At 43.8% G+C, this 15,499-nt stretch overlaps 1 protein-coding gene across 1 annotated transcript in view; it reads right to left on the bottom strand.

The window, feature by feature from the left end:
- Positions 1-5,771: 5,771 nt before the first annotated feature.
- Positions 5,772-15,499, bottom strand: part of MB21D2 (Mab-21 domain containing 2) — a 67,746-nt gene continuing 58,018 nt past the window's right edge. Inside the window, exon 2 of the mRNA XM_050308569.1 lies at positions 5,772-9,422. Coding sequence (XP_050164526.1) covers positions 8,158-9,422 — 1,265 coding nt within the window. The 3' untranslated portion in view covers positions 5,772-8,157. The remainder of the gene's footprint in view (positions 9,423-15,499) is intronic.

The raw sequence follows: 15,499 nt of genomic DNA, 5'->3' as shown, positions 1-15,499 counted from the left end.
CTGCTCTGTGGAAGGGCTGTGGATGATGTACTGCTTTTTAGGTGGTTTTTGTTGGGGTTTTTTCCCACCTTTTTTCTCTTGATCTATTATTCAGAAATGGCTTTCAAACTCAGGCACCGATGGTCTTCAATCATTTTCACAAGAGTGCATAGTAGAGCAACTGCAGCACCAGCTGAAGAGCCCACCAGCCTGCTCACACTTAACACTGCTGCCACATCCTGCAGCATCACTCCAGCTCTCCACACAGCCACACTACTGAGTTTCCACCTGCTCAGTGAGCTGGAAAGTTAACAATCCGGAAGGTTCGCTCAGTTTCCTCCTCCATATCTTGCTTTTACCTGGGAGAGCGTGATTTCTGTGCATGCTGGACCAGTATGCCCTGGCAGCCTGGGTAGCACTGTGTATCAGAACAACAGCCAGTGCCTTTGAATTATTTACTCCAACTCACATGAACTTGCATTTCTCTTCCTTTTTTGCCCAGTCAGCATGGTGCTGGCTGTTCCACAAGTAAGCTGGAGAGACAGATGACACAGATGATAAGGTTGTTTTAGATGATTATAACAAAATATGACAAGGCATTTATGCAGCTCCATTCAGCAGCATTTAATTTAATTTCATTTGAGTTCATTACTGTGTGGCAGAACACCTCTGGAGATTTTTTTAAAAGATGCTTTAAAAAGGGGAATGGGGCAGGCGGGGTGCAGTGGTGAAACAGACTGGAGGAACCATTTGAGCCGCACTTCTTTCCTCATCTCCTGCTGTGCTGTTTCACATTCTGCCTTCAGTGGGTTTTGATGCTGAAAAGAGCCATGCCTTGGGGAAAGAACAAGTGAGGAAGTAGTTGTGTACTACTGACCCGGTAACATATGCCTTGGTGAAGTTACCAGTCCTGAGTTACAATGGGCTGCTGGGATTCAGGACAGTTGGGCTTCATTTCTAGAGTCTCCTTTAACTGATGGGTTGGTGGTTTTTTCTAGAAACTTTTAGTAACAACTTTCCACCATTGTTCCCTCCATTTTAACTAGTAGCAGAGATGATATTAGTGCAAAACAGTTGAAGTATTCCACAAGACAACACGAATATGTGCCCATAGCACATAGCAGTTTGGTGGTTAAAGACAACTCTTGTCAATCCCAGTTTTGCCACTGGTGATTAACAAAATAATGTAATAAATACAGCACTGTGTACATCAAGCAAGAGCAGCCAGAACCATTAGCAAATAGAGGAACCTGTGGGAGAAGCTAAATGAAAGTTGCAGCTCTGAGGTTTTTTTCTTGTAACAGCCCATTTGGCTGTTACAGGGTGTTAGAAAGTGGGGGTCTAGGGTTAGGTCAGACATGCTCTGGAGCCTAAACATCAAAAGCACCAGTGTCAGTGATTTTGACTGTGGTAGTGGCTGAACTGCACAACCGAAGTGGGTCATCAAAGTCCTGTATCAATAATTAATAGTAGAGGATCCTCACAGGACCATCACAGCTGAATGCGCATGTACTGAAAACAACGGGAGGTAGAGAGGAAACATCCTTTGCAGAGACACTGTTGCTGGTCCTTGTTCCTCATTCTCCCAACTCTTATGTAACTTAATATGGCTGCAAAGAAGGTGTAAGATACAGTAAAGGGCCTTGCAGGCACTGTTTCCCTAAGCAATTATGGAGTCATATGAATCACCAGACTCACTGCAGGCTTTCCCTAAGGGCCATCTTTGCCTGGTAAGATCCAGCTTCACTTACTGATAGCTCCACAAATGGTTTCTTGTCATAGAAGATGGAACCAGTTGCTGCAGCTATGGTGATGTTGCAGGGATTGGGGTCAGTCCAAGCAGAGAGTGTGTTCCAACCACTCCAGCTCTGCTGGAGGTTTTTTTTTGCCAGGTTAGTCCTAAGACAGCCATTAATGAATGAAGTGCTTAACATCCTAGGCCAAAGCTATGATTTGTAGCCACTGAAGTAGTCAAAAGCAGCTCATCTCTGTCCTCTCAATCTCTGCAAAAGAAAGCTAAAAGAAAGGGGTCAGAGAATGCTGAGATCAGGGAGATAAGTGGCTGTTTGGGCTCAGTTTGCACTGGAGATTGCTTGACTTCAGAATCACGTCTCATGTCTTCTCTGTGCCTAGCAAGACCTCAGTCGTGTCTTCCATATTGATATTCCTACCACACAAAATCTGAGAGGAAAAGACAGGGCTGAGTCAGTTTAAAGAGAGCCTGATGCCCCTGATATGCACCACATCTCTGCTCAGCAAATCAGGCTGTCTGGAGACTGAATGAGAGCATGTTTCTCTACCACAGAAGGCCAGTAAGATAAAAATAACCCCCAAAAGCCTACATGCAGCTTGGAAGCACATTGCTGAGCCAGGGGCAACGATAACAGGAAAACACAATAGTTCCTCAGAGCAGCCCCAAAATAATAGATTATAAATGGCAAAGGGGGAGGAGAAGGGAGTGAGGGCTATTATATCACTATTCTAAAAGCATCTAGAGGAAATAAATTGGGATTCACTTGACATAGCCAAAATGTGCTAAATATAATGCTGAATTCCCTTAAATACAAAACATGTCAGCAAGAGTCCCTTGGCCAGTAACTTTTTAATCTCTGTGCTCTTTTGCCCCCTTCCCCTTGTTCGGCCTTTGCCCCATGATGGTTATTTGCTTTTCTGGAGAGCTTAATCAGGAGCTATTAGAGACAGTCGCTCTCCAAGCTGTATAATGTTAAAAGTCCATTAGCTCACCCCAAGCAAGGTTGGCAGGATGTAGGAATGGATTTTCCCTATATAGGATGGAAGAAATCCTGCCAGAGATGGACTGGTGAAGGAAAAGAAGAAAACAGCTCAAAGGTTATAGAAACAGAAGTTTTTAATGTTGTTTAAAACAGATCTTAAGATGGCTTTTCTGTATTTTGCAAAGTCACTGTCTCCTTCCCGACACCCCCCTGTGAAGGACCCTTATGCAGGAATGTCCTGGGAAGATACCCTGAGGTCTTCCCATTGGCCTTTGTTTCACCTCTTTCTATTGGCTGTTAACTCTTTACCTGATTGGGTTTTTCTGTGGTACCTTGACTTTGTAATTGGTCCCTTTCCAATCCCCCTGAAACCCACATAAACCCCCATCCCCAAATAAACTTCCTCTTTCATCCCTCAGCCGTGGTCCTGTGTGTCCTTACTGGCTCATAGAGCCACGTGCTCGAGGGGCAGTTGGGAGAGCATTACACCTCCAGAGAATGGTTTAACCCCCAAGACCTGAAGGTGCCCCCTCTCCAAATCAGCTGTCGTAGCAGGAGGGAGATGATGTACTTGCTGAAGTTGAACAAGCTATTTGCGTGCTGAATACTTCTAATCACTGAGCGATGCCAGCAGAATGTGAACATCATTACACTCAGCCGTCCAGTGACCTTTTGAACATGCTCACTTTAATACAAACCAAAGTGACAAAAATGTATCCAGCACTGAATCTGCAAAAAGTGATATGTTTTTAAGCAATTCTAGGCATCAACTATGTACACCTTTTAAAATTTTTTTTTCTAATAGTCATTAGCAAAATTGCAATCATCTTGGTCCAGAAAAGTGCACATGCTTCACGTTAAGCATATTTTCAAGTCTCCCACTGGAGTCTAATACGATTTGGGTCCTGTCCTGTGACCTTCCAGCCTCAGCCACCACTTCCTGGACACTATTGATCTGATTACCCAGCTGCCATGTGCATTCATCACTATACAGAAAGCAAAGTGGTGAGACACCTAAACAAACCTTTGTTACAGGCGAGTTTTCAGAGGCTGCAGCCGTGTGGAGTTGGGTAAAGGCACCAGTAACAGACTTTGTAGAGCAAAGTGATGCAGCTTTCAGGAATCTCTAGATTTCTATGGCTTTTAAGTAGTCATTTTTCCCTGTATCCCCAGATTTACCAGAAAATGTAAACAATTGATTGGAGACCACTAGCTCTGGAAGGATTCTTGGCACTGGGACAGCATCTTGCTCAAAGCCAGCCACCTTGTACTTGTTTTCGAACACAGTGTCTACAGGGAGCTTGGAGATCATTTCATATGTCCCACAACGCTGGCCATCTCATGTCAAGAGTGACTGCCATCTTTCAGTGCTTGTTTCAGTCACTGACTTGTCCATTTGGAGCAGACACAAGCCTGTCTCACAGTGTACCATGAGGAGACCAAGCAGTGGAAGACCACAGAGCTCAGTTGTCCCTGCCAAGCCCAGAACCACTACAGCTGCCAAAAGAAGGTTGCTCTCCACTGCAACACGGCAATCAGGGAAAGTCCAAACATTTAGATCAAAATTAGCACTATTTCTAAGGGTGACAGAAGGACAACAGAAAAGACAGAACACTAAAAATTAGCTCTTTCAGAGGCTTTTGAAGTCTTCTATTTTGTGCATTGAATAGATAAAGTCTGTCTGGTATTTTGCTGCAAAGAGTGACTCTGATGCTCAGTTGTAGTTTTCTGGTTAGAGCACCAAGAGTTCTCCAGGCTAAAGTATTGGAAAATGTGGAGAAAATTATTTATCACAGTCAGACAAAAGTGACTGAGGCTTCACATAACATGCCTGAAGGAGCAGAGACTTTTCACAAAGCTCTTGGCCTGTTGTTCCCTTCTGCTCTAAAATGAGTTCTCCCAATGCAGCACAGACAGCAAACCCACCACTGGCTGGTGGGTTTGTCACATCTGCAGAAGCTCAGGTGTCCCCATGAAGAAGTGACAGGTTTTGCAGGGTCTCCCAGAAATTACAACACCTGGAACCAGTCAAATTAGCTGCTCCTCATATTGTGCTATTGGCCAGAAGCAAAAAGAGCAAGCAAAAGCTTGTTCCAAGAGTAGGACCAGAGCCAGGATGTCCAAGAAGGCTCACACTGACAAGTGGAAGTGGAGCCGCTGAAGGGCACTTTTTCTTCCTCACACCTTTCTGATGCCTCAAGACCAGACCCTCTTGGCTGGGATTCCTTCCCTTTTAACAGTGTGGGAGTCAGTAATATGCAGACTCACAAATGAGACCTCCTATATTCTTACACGTGCAGCCAGCCCCTCACTAACTGTCTCAGTCCTTTTGCAACATCACTCACCACAGGGAGAAGCCAGCAGAAAGCCATTAGGTAGCTAATGGGCAAAAGCAAAGAAAAAAAAATATTATCCATAGCAGTGGATGCAGAACTGAGACCCACATGGAGACACAGGCTCACAGCACTGATTGTCTCCTCTTGACATCAGTAGGGAACATACCTACATTGCTAGTTTAAAGCAAGTCCCCACTTATTCCAGTGCTTGTCAGATTGGCCAAGTCTCCGACTGCATGAGGTTGAGTGCTCTAAAATGCTTGTGTGAATGACATGATCCCCTTGAAACTTTCAAGGAGGAGTGAAGAATAACACATCACTTGAATCTAAACCCACTGACTACTTTGAAATCCCACATACAGACCTATGCACTTTGCAAGTCTGTTCCAGCATATACTCCAAGGCAAGAAGGGACCATAGGAGAGGAAGAAAATAGAATCTCCAGTGTTTTCTGAAATACAAAGCACACATCACTTCTCTGGGCTAGCAGCCTCATTCATTAAGTTGCACTATAGTATGTGGAGAGGAACAAATACTAGACGGACATAAATCTATCAGAGATTAGGATTCTGCCTCCCTGGGAGACAGATGGTCCAGGCAGAGGATATAACATTCTCGCAGACCTACCTGGAAAATCACTTTTCAGTCCAGTAAAAAGCCAAGCCCCCTCTCCCCCACAAAAAAACCCCCAACACATACAATGCAGGAAGAACAAGATGGATAATTTTCAAAATGTTTTTTAATTAAAACCAAAAAAAGGAGCACACACCAGAGCTTGGCATGGGCTAGTCAAACTGCTGGTCACTGGGACGTTGAACTGGCTTGAGGAAGGCTGTGTTTCTGCATATCTCAGGAGCAGGGACTCCCAGGAAAGTACTCTGCCTGCCAAGGTACTGCTGCTTTGTGCTGAGCAGATTTCTCAGGTGGTGATGGGAAACTTCATCCTGAAGCCCAGACTCTTCTTTCAATAAACAGAAGTCCCAGAGACTGGAGAAAAGACTGTTTCAACAAATCTGCATGATCCAAGCACTTCTGGAGAGGACTCCCAGTTGTTTCTCCTGCCTTCCCTGGCAGGTTACACAGGTTTACATGGAGACTCATCTTTGGCAATAGCCACACAGTTAAGACCTGGTTCTGATTCTGCTGAAGTCAATCCATATCCTTCCCAGGACCATAACTGCAGCTGCACTGGGGCTTATGATCACTAGTCAATTGTGCTTTAAAGTTAAATCCTCATCCAATCCATCTAGCAAGCAACTTCTGAGAGCTTCTTGTGAGTGTGTACCAGCAAATTCAGGTAAACGTGAACATTTTGGCTACAGTAATGGGGTGAAGTTTGCAAATATGCCCAAGAGATGAAGGAGCCAAAGTTTTGTTTTAAGACATGACTTGGGCACTAGATCAGGTATTGAAACCTCCCTGCCATCTAATAAAGCAGTTTCCAAAGCTGTTGGTGTGTTGCTCCACCAGCCTCGTTTCTTTACCAGAAAGGCTGGGCTAAAAAAGTGACACATTTTTCATACACAATTTTTATCAGTTAGAATTTACTAGATATGCACCTCATTTGTCTGTCAAATATTTAAAAAATACTTCAACCTGCTCTAATAATCACATTTTAACACATGCATCAAGTTTGGATCAGAACAGCATCTCTGGGATAATCTGTAAGCCCGAATTGCTGATTTAAGGCCTAAATATCAGTCACTGGCCAGCCAGCCACAATAAGTCACTCTATCCTTGAACTCTTGGAATTATTTTTGGCTCAGACTAACCCTTGTTACCATACATCTCATCCTACACACAGAAGAAAAGCGTATGTGTTTTTCAAGGCTACTGTTGCACCACAAGCTTACATACAAACACAACTTCTGCAAACATGAGACCAGAGTAAGATCTCACATGTCCCAGGGGAAGTTGGAAAGTCCTCAGGAGTCCAGGGAATGGTAACTGCCATAAAGGATCAGGCCTAATACATGCATTACAGAAGCAAGGGAGGTCTGGCTCGAGGTCTGGCTGATGCACTTTGCACATACCACTGCTTTAGCATTACATCCTTATCTAATGGTAAACCTGTTTCAACAACATGCAATACATATTAATGCAATATGCACTGCAACACACAATATGCATCCAAAGAAATACGCCAATGCAAAACTCTGACTGCTCACACATATCCAGGCTAACAAGGAAGAGTCTTTTGCAAAAGACAGCCAAGAAATCACCTGAAACCATGAGACCTGAGGGGTCCCAAGCAATCAGCAATACTGAGACCTAATAACAGATGCTTATTCATGAAAGAAACACAAACAGTGGGACTGAGGTAATGGCAGAGGTTTCATTAGTGCAATTACATTTAAAATGGTATGTTCTTTAATAGAATTTAAATAAGGCTTTGAATAATTACACACACTAAAACTAACATTCCATAACCTTACTCCACATGGAAAAGCAGCAGAAACAACCCTCTGGACTGTACAAGGCCCAATTCATGAACAATTACATTCAAAAAGTAGATCAAAACAGAAACAACTCTTTTCCCCAAATGCTGCATTGTCTTTAAAGTCAACTTTCTCTCCTAGTATGAGAAGTGTGAAGAGCAGATGACCTGGGCTTCAGCCCAGTAGATTTGGCCTCATCAAATTACCAGTAGTGCTTTCCAACCCAGTCTCTCCTCATTTCTTTAGGGTGATGGAAGCTCATGGAAAAAGAAGTGGATTTCCAAAGCAAGGGAAGATGAGTTGTCCTTTCTCCAGGCTCAACAATGTACATAAATTATGGAAGCTTGAAAAAAACCCCTACATTACACTGTGGCATGTGTTTATGATGCATGTTCTCCTTTAGAAACTACTCAAAGACAGTGGGGCAGGATGGGTGAAAAAAATCAAAGCAGCATATGAAATAGTAATATACTGTTTCAAAATCTGCACCGTCCTGCAGAACCAGGATTTATAATTTATTGAGATTGTTCTCAACAGATCCCATCTATGCTGGATATGTAAAAACCAAGAGACTAAGTCACCAAGGAAAACCAAACAAAAAAAACTGAACACTGCAAGAGTTTTTAAAAAGAAACAAAATAAAAAATCCCAAGAAACACTGACGAAAGCTCAGAAAAATTTATCATCAATTCTGAAGTGGGGCCTTGTGACATCATCTGGATTAATAAAGACAGAGATGGATTTCCCAGGGTTCTCAGTCACTAGCTGTTGCAACTTTTTGGCTAATCGGTCATCAGGCTGGTTGGTATCCCCTCCATCTGACTGTGGGGAGGGGATGCTGGTGGTGCTGCCCCGCCGCTGGAGCTCAAGTGTCAGTCGGTTGGCTGCTTTGACATGTTCTATGGCAGTTCGAAGGTGCTCGGTGGGGTCTGAGCGGACCGAGGACAACTTTCGTGCATGCAGCATGACGGTCTCCTCAGAGAGGTGCTCCAGCATATTGCACTGGGGGATGAAATAGTTAGGGCACATCTTGTTGACCAAGCAGTGCTGGAGATCATCAATGAGACCCAGGAGGAAATGGGCTGCGTAATCCTCCTGGGCCAAGTAGCTGGCTGGCAGCCTGTCACAAGCCCACAGCATCATGCTCCGCAAGTGATATGGACTAATGGCTTTGGGGCGAGACAGTAGTTTGATGATGATAGCTTTGCAGGCCTGATAGGCTTGCATGAGGCTGCTAGAGATGCACTTTTTCAGCTGCACTTCACTCCTCGCAAATGACAACCTCCATTCATTGTCTTTCTTCCCCTTGTAGGAACACGCAGGCACTAAATAAAACCCACTTATGACTTCTTCCTCTGTGATCTTCCCATCCCAGAAGTGGTTCTCCATCAGCCAGCTCTGTGCCACAGCTGGCCAGCCTTTGAAGGACACCACAGGGACAATGTCATACAGCATGCGGCTGCTGCCCACTCCCAAAATGATGGAAATGATAGTTCCATTCTTTTCTACCTTCTCCACCTTTGGCATCCCTCGTTGGGGCTTTTTCTGGATCTCGGAGAGGACAATGCTAATGGAGTCATAGAACCAGTCTGCAACTTTTGTTGGAGAAAAGAAATAATTGGTAGCTCCATTGATATGGTCCACGATCGTGCAGCAGTCCTTCCATTTGCTGATGGTTCCTTCATCAAACAGGCGCAGGCTCAGCCAGGAGTGGCACAAAGCCGAGTGGCGCATGTCCAGCGTGACTGGTTGGTTGCGGTCATGCAGCTTCAGCGCAGGCACAAGCAGGGTGAAGTCCATGTCATAGTCTGTGCCTCGTGCATACACATTCAGCTCATCAAGGTCAATGTCCACCACACCTTCCCGCACACCGCCTGAAAGCAGTAGATACTCGTTGGCTACAGGCAGCTTCTGGTCAAGTTTCTGAACCATGCCTGTAAAAAAGACAGAAAGAGACGTCCTTTCAGAAAAAGGCAAACAGATCTGGGATACAGGATTTAACCAGGATTAAAAACCATTCCATACCCAGAAGGAAAGAAAAGCAACCAGAGGTATCCATCACTGTGTGACACAATCATACATCAGGCCCAGCACTCAGACAACTTTTAGTCCCACCTGACTCATGGCAGGGCCTTCCCTGCATTCCTGGGAATGAGTGAAGTCCACCCTAAACATCATACTGAGAGCAACGGAAAAAAGCAGAAGTCTCTGGTAAAATACAGCAAAGCTACTTCAGGGACTCTGATGGTTTTGATCTAGGCCTTCCTGGTAACCAGTTTGTAACCAAGGAAGTGGCCAAGTACCCAGTATTCCATACGATTTTTACGTAAACCAGAGTATAAATAAGTTGGAGATTAGAGACCTCTCTCTCTTCTCTTCCAACGAGGGTCTGGAACTGTAGGTCCTTCTGTTGGTCTCGCTTATCTAAAGCTGAGGCCTGCAGCGACCACTGGCCTGCCATGTGGGGGGTTCGGAGAGTGCTGGCTGTGTCTGCCAATCCTGCTTTTCTAAGGGAAGTGGTGAGATCTGTTTTGTTAATTACTAGTATAGTTCTTGAATTTGATCAAGTATACCTGTTCGGTGTCCCTTTTTTCCCCTTTCCCTATCCCTTCGGGGAGTGGATCCCCTTTTACTGTGTATATAGCATCTTAACTGTATATAACTTTAATTTACGTAAATATATATATTTTTATATAAACAGCTTGACTTTGGGTTCTTTAATTTTTTTTTTATATAGTTTTTTCTTTCCCCTAAGAGGAGAAGGGAGGGAGGAAGGGGGCTGCTGTCGTGACTTTCGGGCATTTGGCAGGGAGCCAAGTCCAAACCATCACAGGGACTAAATTTAACTTCTTAAACACCTTCTAAACCAGTTTTGCACCATATTGACACTCATTTCCATGGTATCAGAATGTTTCACCAATAGTTCAAAAAGAAATGAGAATATTAATTGGTAGGCTGTTCTTATTTTTTCTCTGGCATAAGAAAAGAGCTGGACCACCAAATGAATAGCTACAAGTGTTAGTTCAAGCAGGTCTAATTCTACAATCTCCTTTACATTTACTGATTAACAAGGCAATATGAACAAAGGCAATGCATCCTCCTCTTACGGGTGAATGGAGACAGGTTAAGCGACCAGGTAGTTAGAGAAGCCAGCTCCAAAATTGGTTCTTCAAGCTTTAATTATGGTATCATGCCATAAAATATCTGATCAGCTCCCCAGAACAGACATGAAGACAGATTTCTATTTTCATCACTAAAAGCAGACACTTCCCTTCACCCTGCACTGCCCTCACCAGTTGCACAAAGCTGACTTTTCACTGGGTATTCTATATATACCACTATACTGTGTTCATAGAACACAAACAGCAGACTGAGAAGAGATTCCACACAGTAGCTGAGATACTAGCACCTCATTCAGTGTTCAAATTAGGCCTAAAATTGTGTTCTGTACTTCATATGCTCTGTAGTCTGCTCCTGCTTTCTGGGCTGTTTCAACTCTGGTGTTCGTCTTGTGGTTAAATGCTCTTGGTTCCTTCCCAGTCTCAGTTCAGACAGCACACCCAGGCCACAAGGGAACAAAGGCCAGCAACTCTGAATGGAGATGCTGGAGCTGTTATAAGGACTGTAAAAGGGATAGACCATTACTCCTTACAAGCACGAACATACTAGTTTCTGTTGGCACACATTACTGACTAGAGTTTTTGAAAGGCAATATAACTTGTTTTTATCAAGGGTGGTCAAATGGAGACCTTCCACTATAAGGAAGCCAGTCTTAGAGATACATCAGTGGCAATAACTAGCCAGAGAAATAATGGAGTGAGCCAGAAAGGTGCCAATCACACTGTCAGCTCAGGAATCAGAGAGACACATTAGGAATGTTTTTTACTGAAACACAAAATGATCAGAGCTACAGTTTAAGCACCCATCCTGGCACAGCCTCAGGGACTGCAGAGCCTTTCCTGAGGTAATGCATCCCCATGGGATCACAGATACTGCCTGAACTAGGGTCTCCCTAGCAAAGTACAGCAGCAGCAGCAGCACTGCAAGGCACCGAGGGCTGCACTAGGCTAAGTGGCATTGCAGTGCTTTGGGAGAGACTCACTTGGCCTTTCCTGCATGATAGGACAGGAAATACGAAACGCTATCTGCATGCATAGAGGTAAGCCATGACCAGAGCAAAATCTAAAGCTATGCAGACACTGATTCCTTGGAAAAGCTGAGGAGACTGTAGGAAGAGGCCTGTGTGTGAAGCAGAATGTATCTTGGGGCAATATTCAGTGTAACTATTCAATCCCCCATGTGAAATTTCTGGTTAAATACACTTTACCTGTTTCATTCCTTCCAAGAGCACTGGACCCAGTCCATTGTATTACACTGAGCTGGGATGATTTTCCTGCCAGGCAGGCAAGGACATAACCCTTTCCATTTCATGCAGCTGCAGGGGTTGCAAGAGAAGGAAATTGCTCTGAAGGAGTGCTAAGAAACTCTTCCTGTTAAATCCTGAGCTAATCCCATTCTGCAATCTTGCCACATGCTGCCTGTTCATCCTCAAAGGGCAATAACCAGGAAAAGCTTCTGTCAACCACAAAAATGTTCTCTGAGGCTTAGATACACGGTGAGCCACGTTACCCTGATCTGTGGAGTGGCAAAGACTTGCATAGGCTTCTCTATCCCAGAGGCGAAATAAGTAGCAGTCACTCCTTCATTGTACCCAAAAGGGGTTTTCTAACTGGTGCCTAAATTGATGTGACCTCTGCAGCCATTACTGACACGCTGCTTCTGAATCCTATCCTTTACAGCCCACCTGTAAGTTGAGTTCAGGACTCATGAAGTAGAATCTGAGTCAATCACATCATAGAGACAGAGAGCAACTGGTTTTATTTCCTAATTCACTACTGGTCCTGACTATGGGGCAGCATAGGATATGCAGGGTACTGATGGCCCAATCCTGCCTTTACACTGAGCCCAGAATTTTCCACTCAGGACTGTTCCTGACACAGGTATACATAATGTAACTATCCTACAGAAGAAACTGTTCAGACCTATAGGACTCAATATGCACTTTTCCAAATATTTTTAAACTTGAAGGATGAAAAATATTCTGTGAAGTTCTGCAGTTTGCCCTTCGCGCCAAAACTTCTATCCTCTGGTACAGCCAGAGCCTTTGACTGAAAAAGAAAATCATATGATTTTTCTAAAAGGTAGAGATTCTCCACTATGGAATCTACAGTGGGATGAGTTGCTCTCCTTGGCCTGAAGAGATCCTTTGTCCTTACGTGAGACCAAAATGAGTCTGACCCCATTCAACCAACTGCAAGATGGGCTCAAGTCCTGCTTTCTAAACAGCCTGTGCTTATCTGCCTGGAAAATAACATTGAACACACATGACCCACCTCCAAAGCCAACTGAGAGCAGGAGCCACTCCTGGAATGCCATGTTCTATACCATGTTATAGCACTCCTGCCTCCACTAACACAAAGCAAAGCTTGCACTGGACAAAACCTGCACAGCCTGCTATACTTCCAGAGGGGTCACAAAATACCAGTTAGCAAAGAAGAGACTTCTGCTCCTGGTAAGTAGCAAACACTTCGGAAAGAAGTATCCCATAAAGTCAGAGGCACAGCTCTCCAAGCACTGTCATGTGGGTACTCCCATCGAAGAGATACTTTTACCCACAGCAAAGAAAGAAAAGAGCATTCTTGCAATAAAAAATGTTTTCTGCCCCCACATCACTCTTTACATTTCCTCTAGAAAGAAAATGTTTTCAGTGCTAACCATTAAGCCTAGTTTGCAAGGCTGAAGACTCCTGACAGGGAAAGGTGTTGTACATTGCCACTAATTATCTTGCTTTTTCCTCTCCAGAACTCTAGAACTAACAGCAGAAGAGGAATATGAAAAAATAGTACAGGAAACGATCCAGTATATCATCAGTCTCTCTCTACCTGGCTAGTTGCAGTTTAAATCCAATCCTTGAGCTCTGCCTGCCACATAATTTCCCCTTCAAGTCCTGAACCAAAAATATCTGCAGCTCTGCCACAGAACTAGACAAGGAATTTTTGCTAGCAGATCACAACAGCATTGCTGATCCAACAGAAGAGGTGGACCAGGGAGTTGAGATGAGGTCCCCTTGAGGAAAATATATTTAGAATAGGCATAGAGCATTCTATAAGTAATTGAGATGGCCAAATTCAGGATTCACTAAGGCTTCAGGGGTTTGCAATGTCTTTAGACTGCCCCCCCTTACTGAAAAACTTATTTGAAATGTGAAAGGATTTCAAGGAATCCCATTAGCCAACACTGCATGACACACATTACCCTGGCACAAGCTTTCATCCTAAGTTTCTAGGGTCCAAATGCCAGCATGAAAGAATCATATGAAGGTACAACAGAAGCAGGCACTCCAGTTCAGCAAACACAAAAAAAGGAAAAATACCAAGATTGATACCTGACCCAAGTGCTTAAGATAATAGCACCAGCGGGCCATTTGAGTTCTCGCAGCACCAGGATCACCTGGGAGGAGGAGGGAACAGAAGTTACAGATAACCTTATGAAATTTATAGAAGTCTGAGCTGTGAAATTGTCTGTAATAACCAAACCCAGAATTTGTCAGTTCAAACACAAAAAAATTATTTTAGCTGAAGGATCAGCTCTTACGACATCGAAGTAGGTTCAACGATACTTAAGAAGCCTGCTGCTGCTACCAGACAAAACACATAATTTTGCAGTTGTACCGCGAGTGACACGTTCTTTTGAAAAGGTTGTTTGGCAAAGCTGTATTTTGCTAAGTAAGAGACTGGTGTTCAGTTACCACTTTCATCTAAAGCACCTTAAAGGAGTTCTGTTTTCCTAGACATGTAACTTAGTCTAGGACCTTCCCAAGCTATTAAATTTGGCATCCTAACAGCTAAGTATGCTTACAAGCATGAGAAAGGCAGGGAATGTGAGAAGCAGGAGCAGCACCTGCAGGCCAAGCTTGCTGATTGGTTTACTAAACATCAATTCAGAGTAACATAGGTGAGCAATTGAGTTCTACCAACAGAATTTCATTCCATTTTTGCTTCTTCAGTGTCAGGAAAAAAGGATTTATTTTTACTTCAAGCACTGTGACACAATGAGAATAAAGATAGAGAAAAGAAATTTTATTTTTATATAATACCTACATTTGGCACATATCCTTGAATGAACTGAGACTCTGGTGCAGATGACACAGACTACTCTTCCCATTAAAAACAAACAAACAAACAAAATAAACAAACAAACAAAAGAAAGGCAAAAAAGCAATGAAAAGATGCTCTCTATCTTTCAAAATTACAGAATCTCAGATGAACCAATTTCAGGACCATTGCAGTGTGTGCTGAGATCTGCTACTATTTCATGACTAGCTTTGTGCAGATAAGGAGGAACACACATATTTGTCTTTAAAGAAATTGACCACAAGAAAAAAATTACATAAAAACTTATTTATAATATATGCATTTCATAACTTCAGGTTCCTTCTTGAAGCCTTCCTTCCTGATGCTTTAGATATGCAACCATTGCCACCAAAAGGAAACATAAGCAAAAAAACCATGCTGTTCTGTTACTCTAACTTGGTCTCATCAAACCGAATGGGGTGATATTTAGGGCAGTCACTGAATTCAGGGAGACTTCTGCTGCACGACAACAAGAGAGAGGTCAAAAGAGCAGTGGGATGCTCAGAGAGGTTCCACAAAGGAGAATCTGCAGAACTTTGCACACAGAAGAAGCCTGTCATGGGAATTCTTCTGGGAGCCAAGCCAGACCCAGGCATTAGGTCTGCACTGCTCCCATTCTCCAATTTAGACCTCAGCGTCTGCAGTAGCCTTGATTGTGTTCCACACCACCCTGCTGGCCAGGAGCACAGCCTCAATTTTCTTCCTTGACCCCTGTATCACCCACTCCTTCTGCACAGCCTACAGGGCTTCCTGTAAGCTACTGGGACCACGAGTTATGGTAACATCCCTGCCCTTGCAGACTTTCTGTGCCAGGAAGG

This window comes from Myiozetetes cayanensis, unplaced genomic scaffold, assembly GCF_022539395.1.
Source record: "Myiozetetes cayanensis isolate MyiCay16 unplaced genomic scaffold, myiCay2020 scf13, whole genome shotgun sequence".
Classification (NCBI taxonomy): domain Eukaryota; kingdom Metazoa; phylum Chordata; class Aves; order Passeriformes; family Tyrannidae; genus Myiozetetes; species Myiozetetes cayanensis.
Note: the sequence above shows the minus strand (reverse complement) of the source record. Positions and strands in the feature narration are given on the sequence as shown.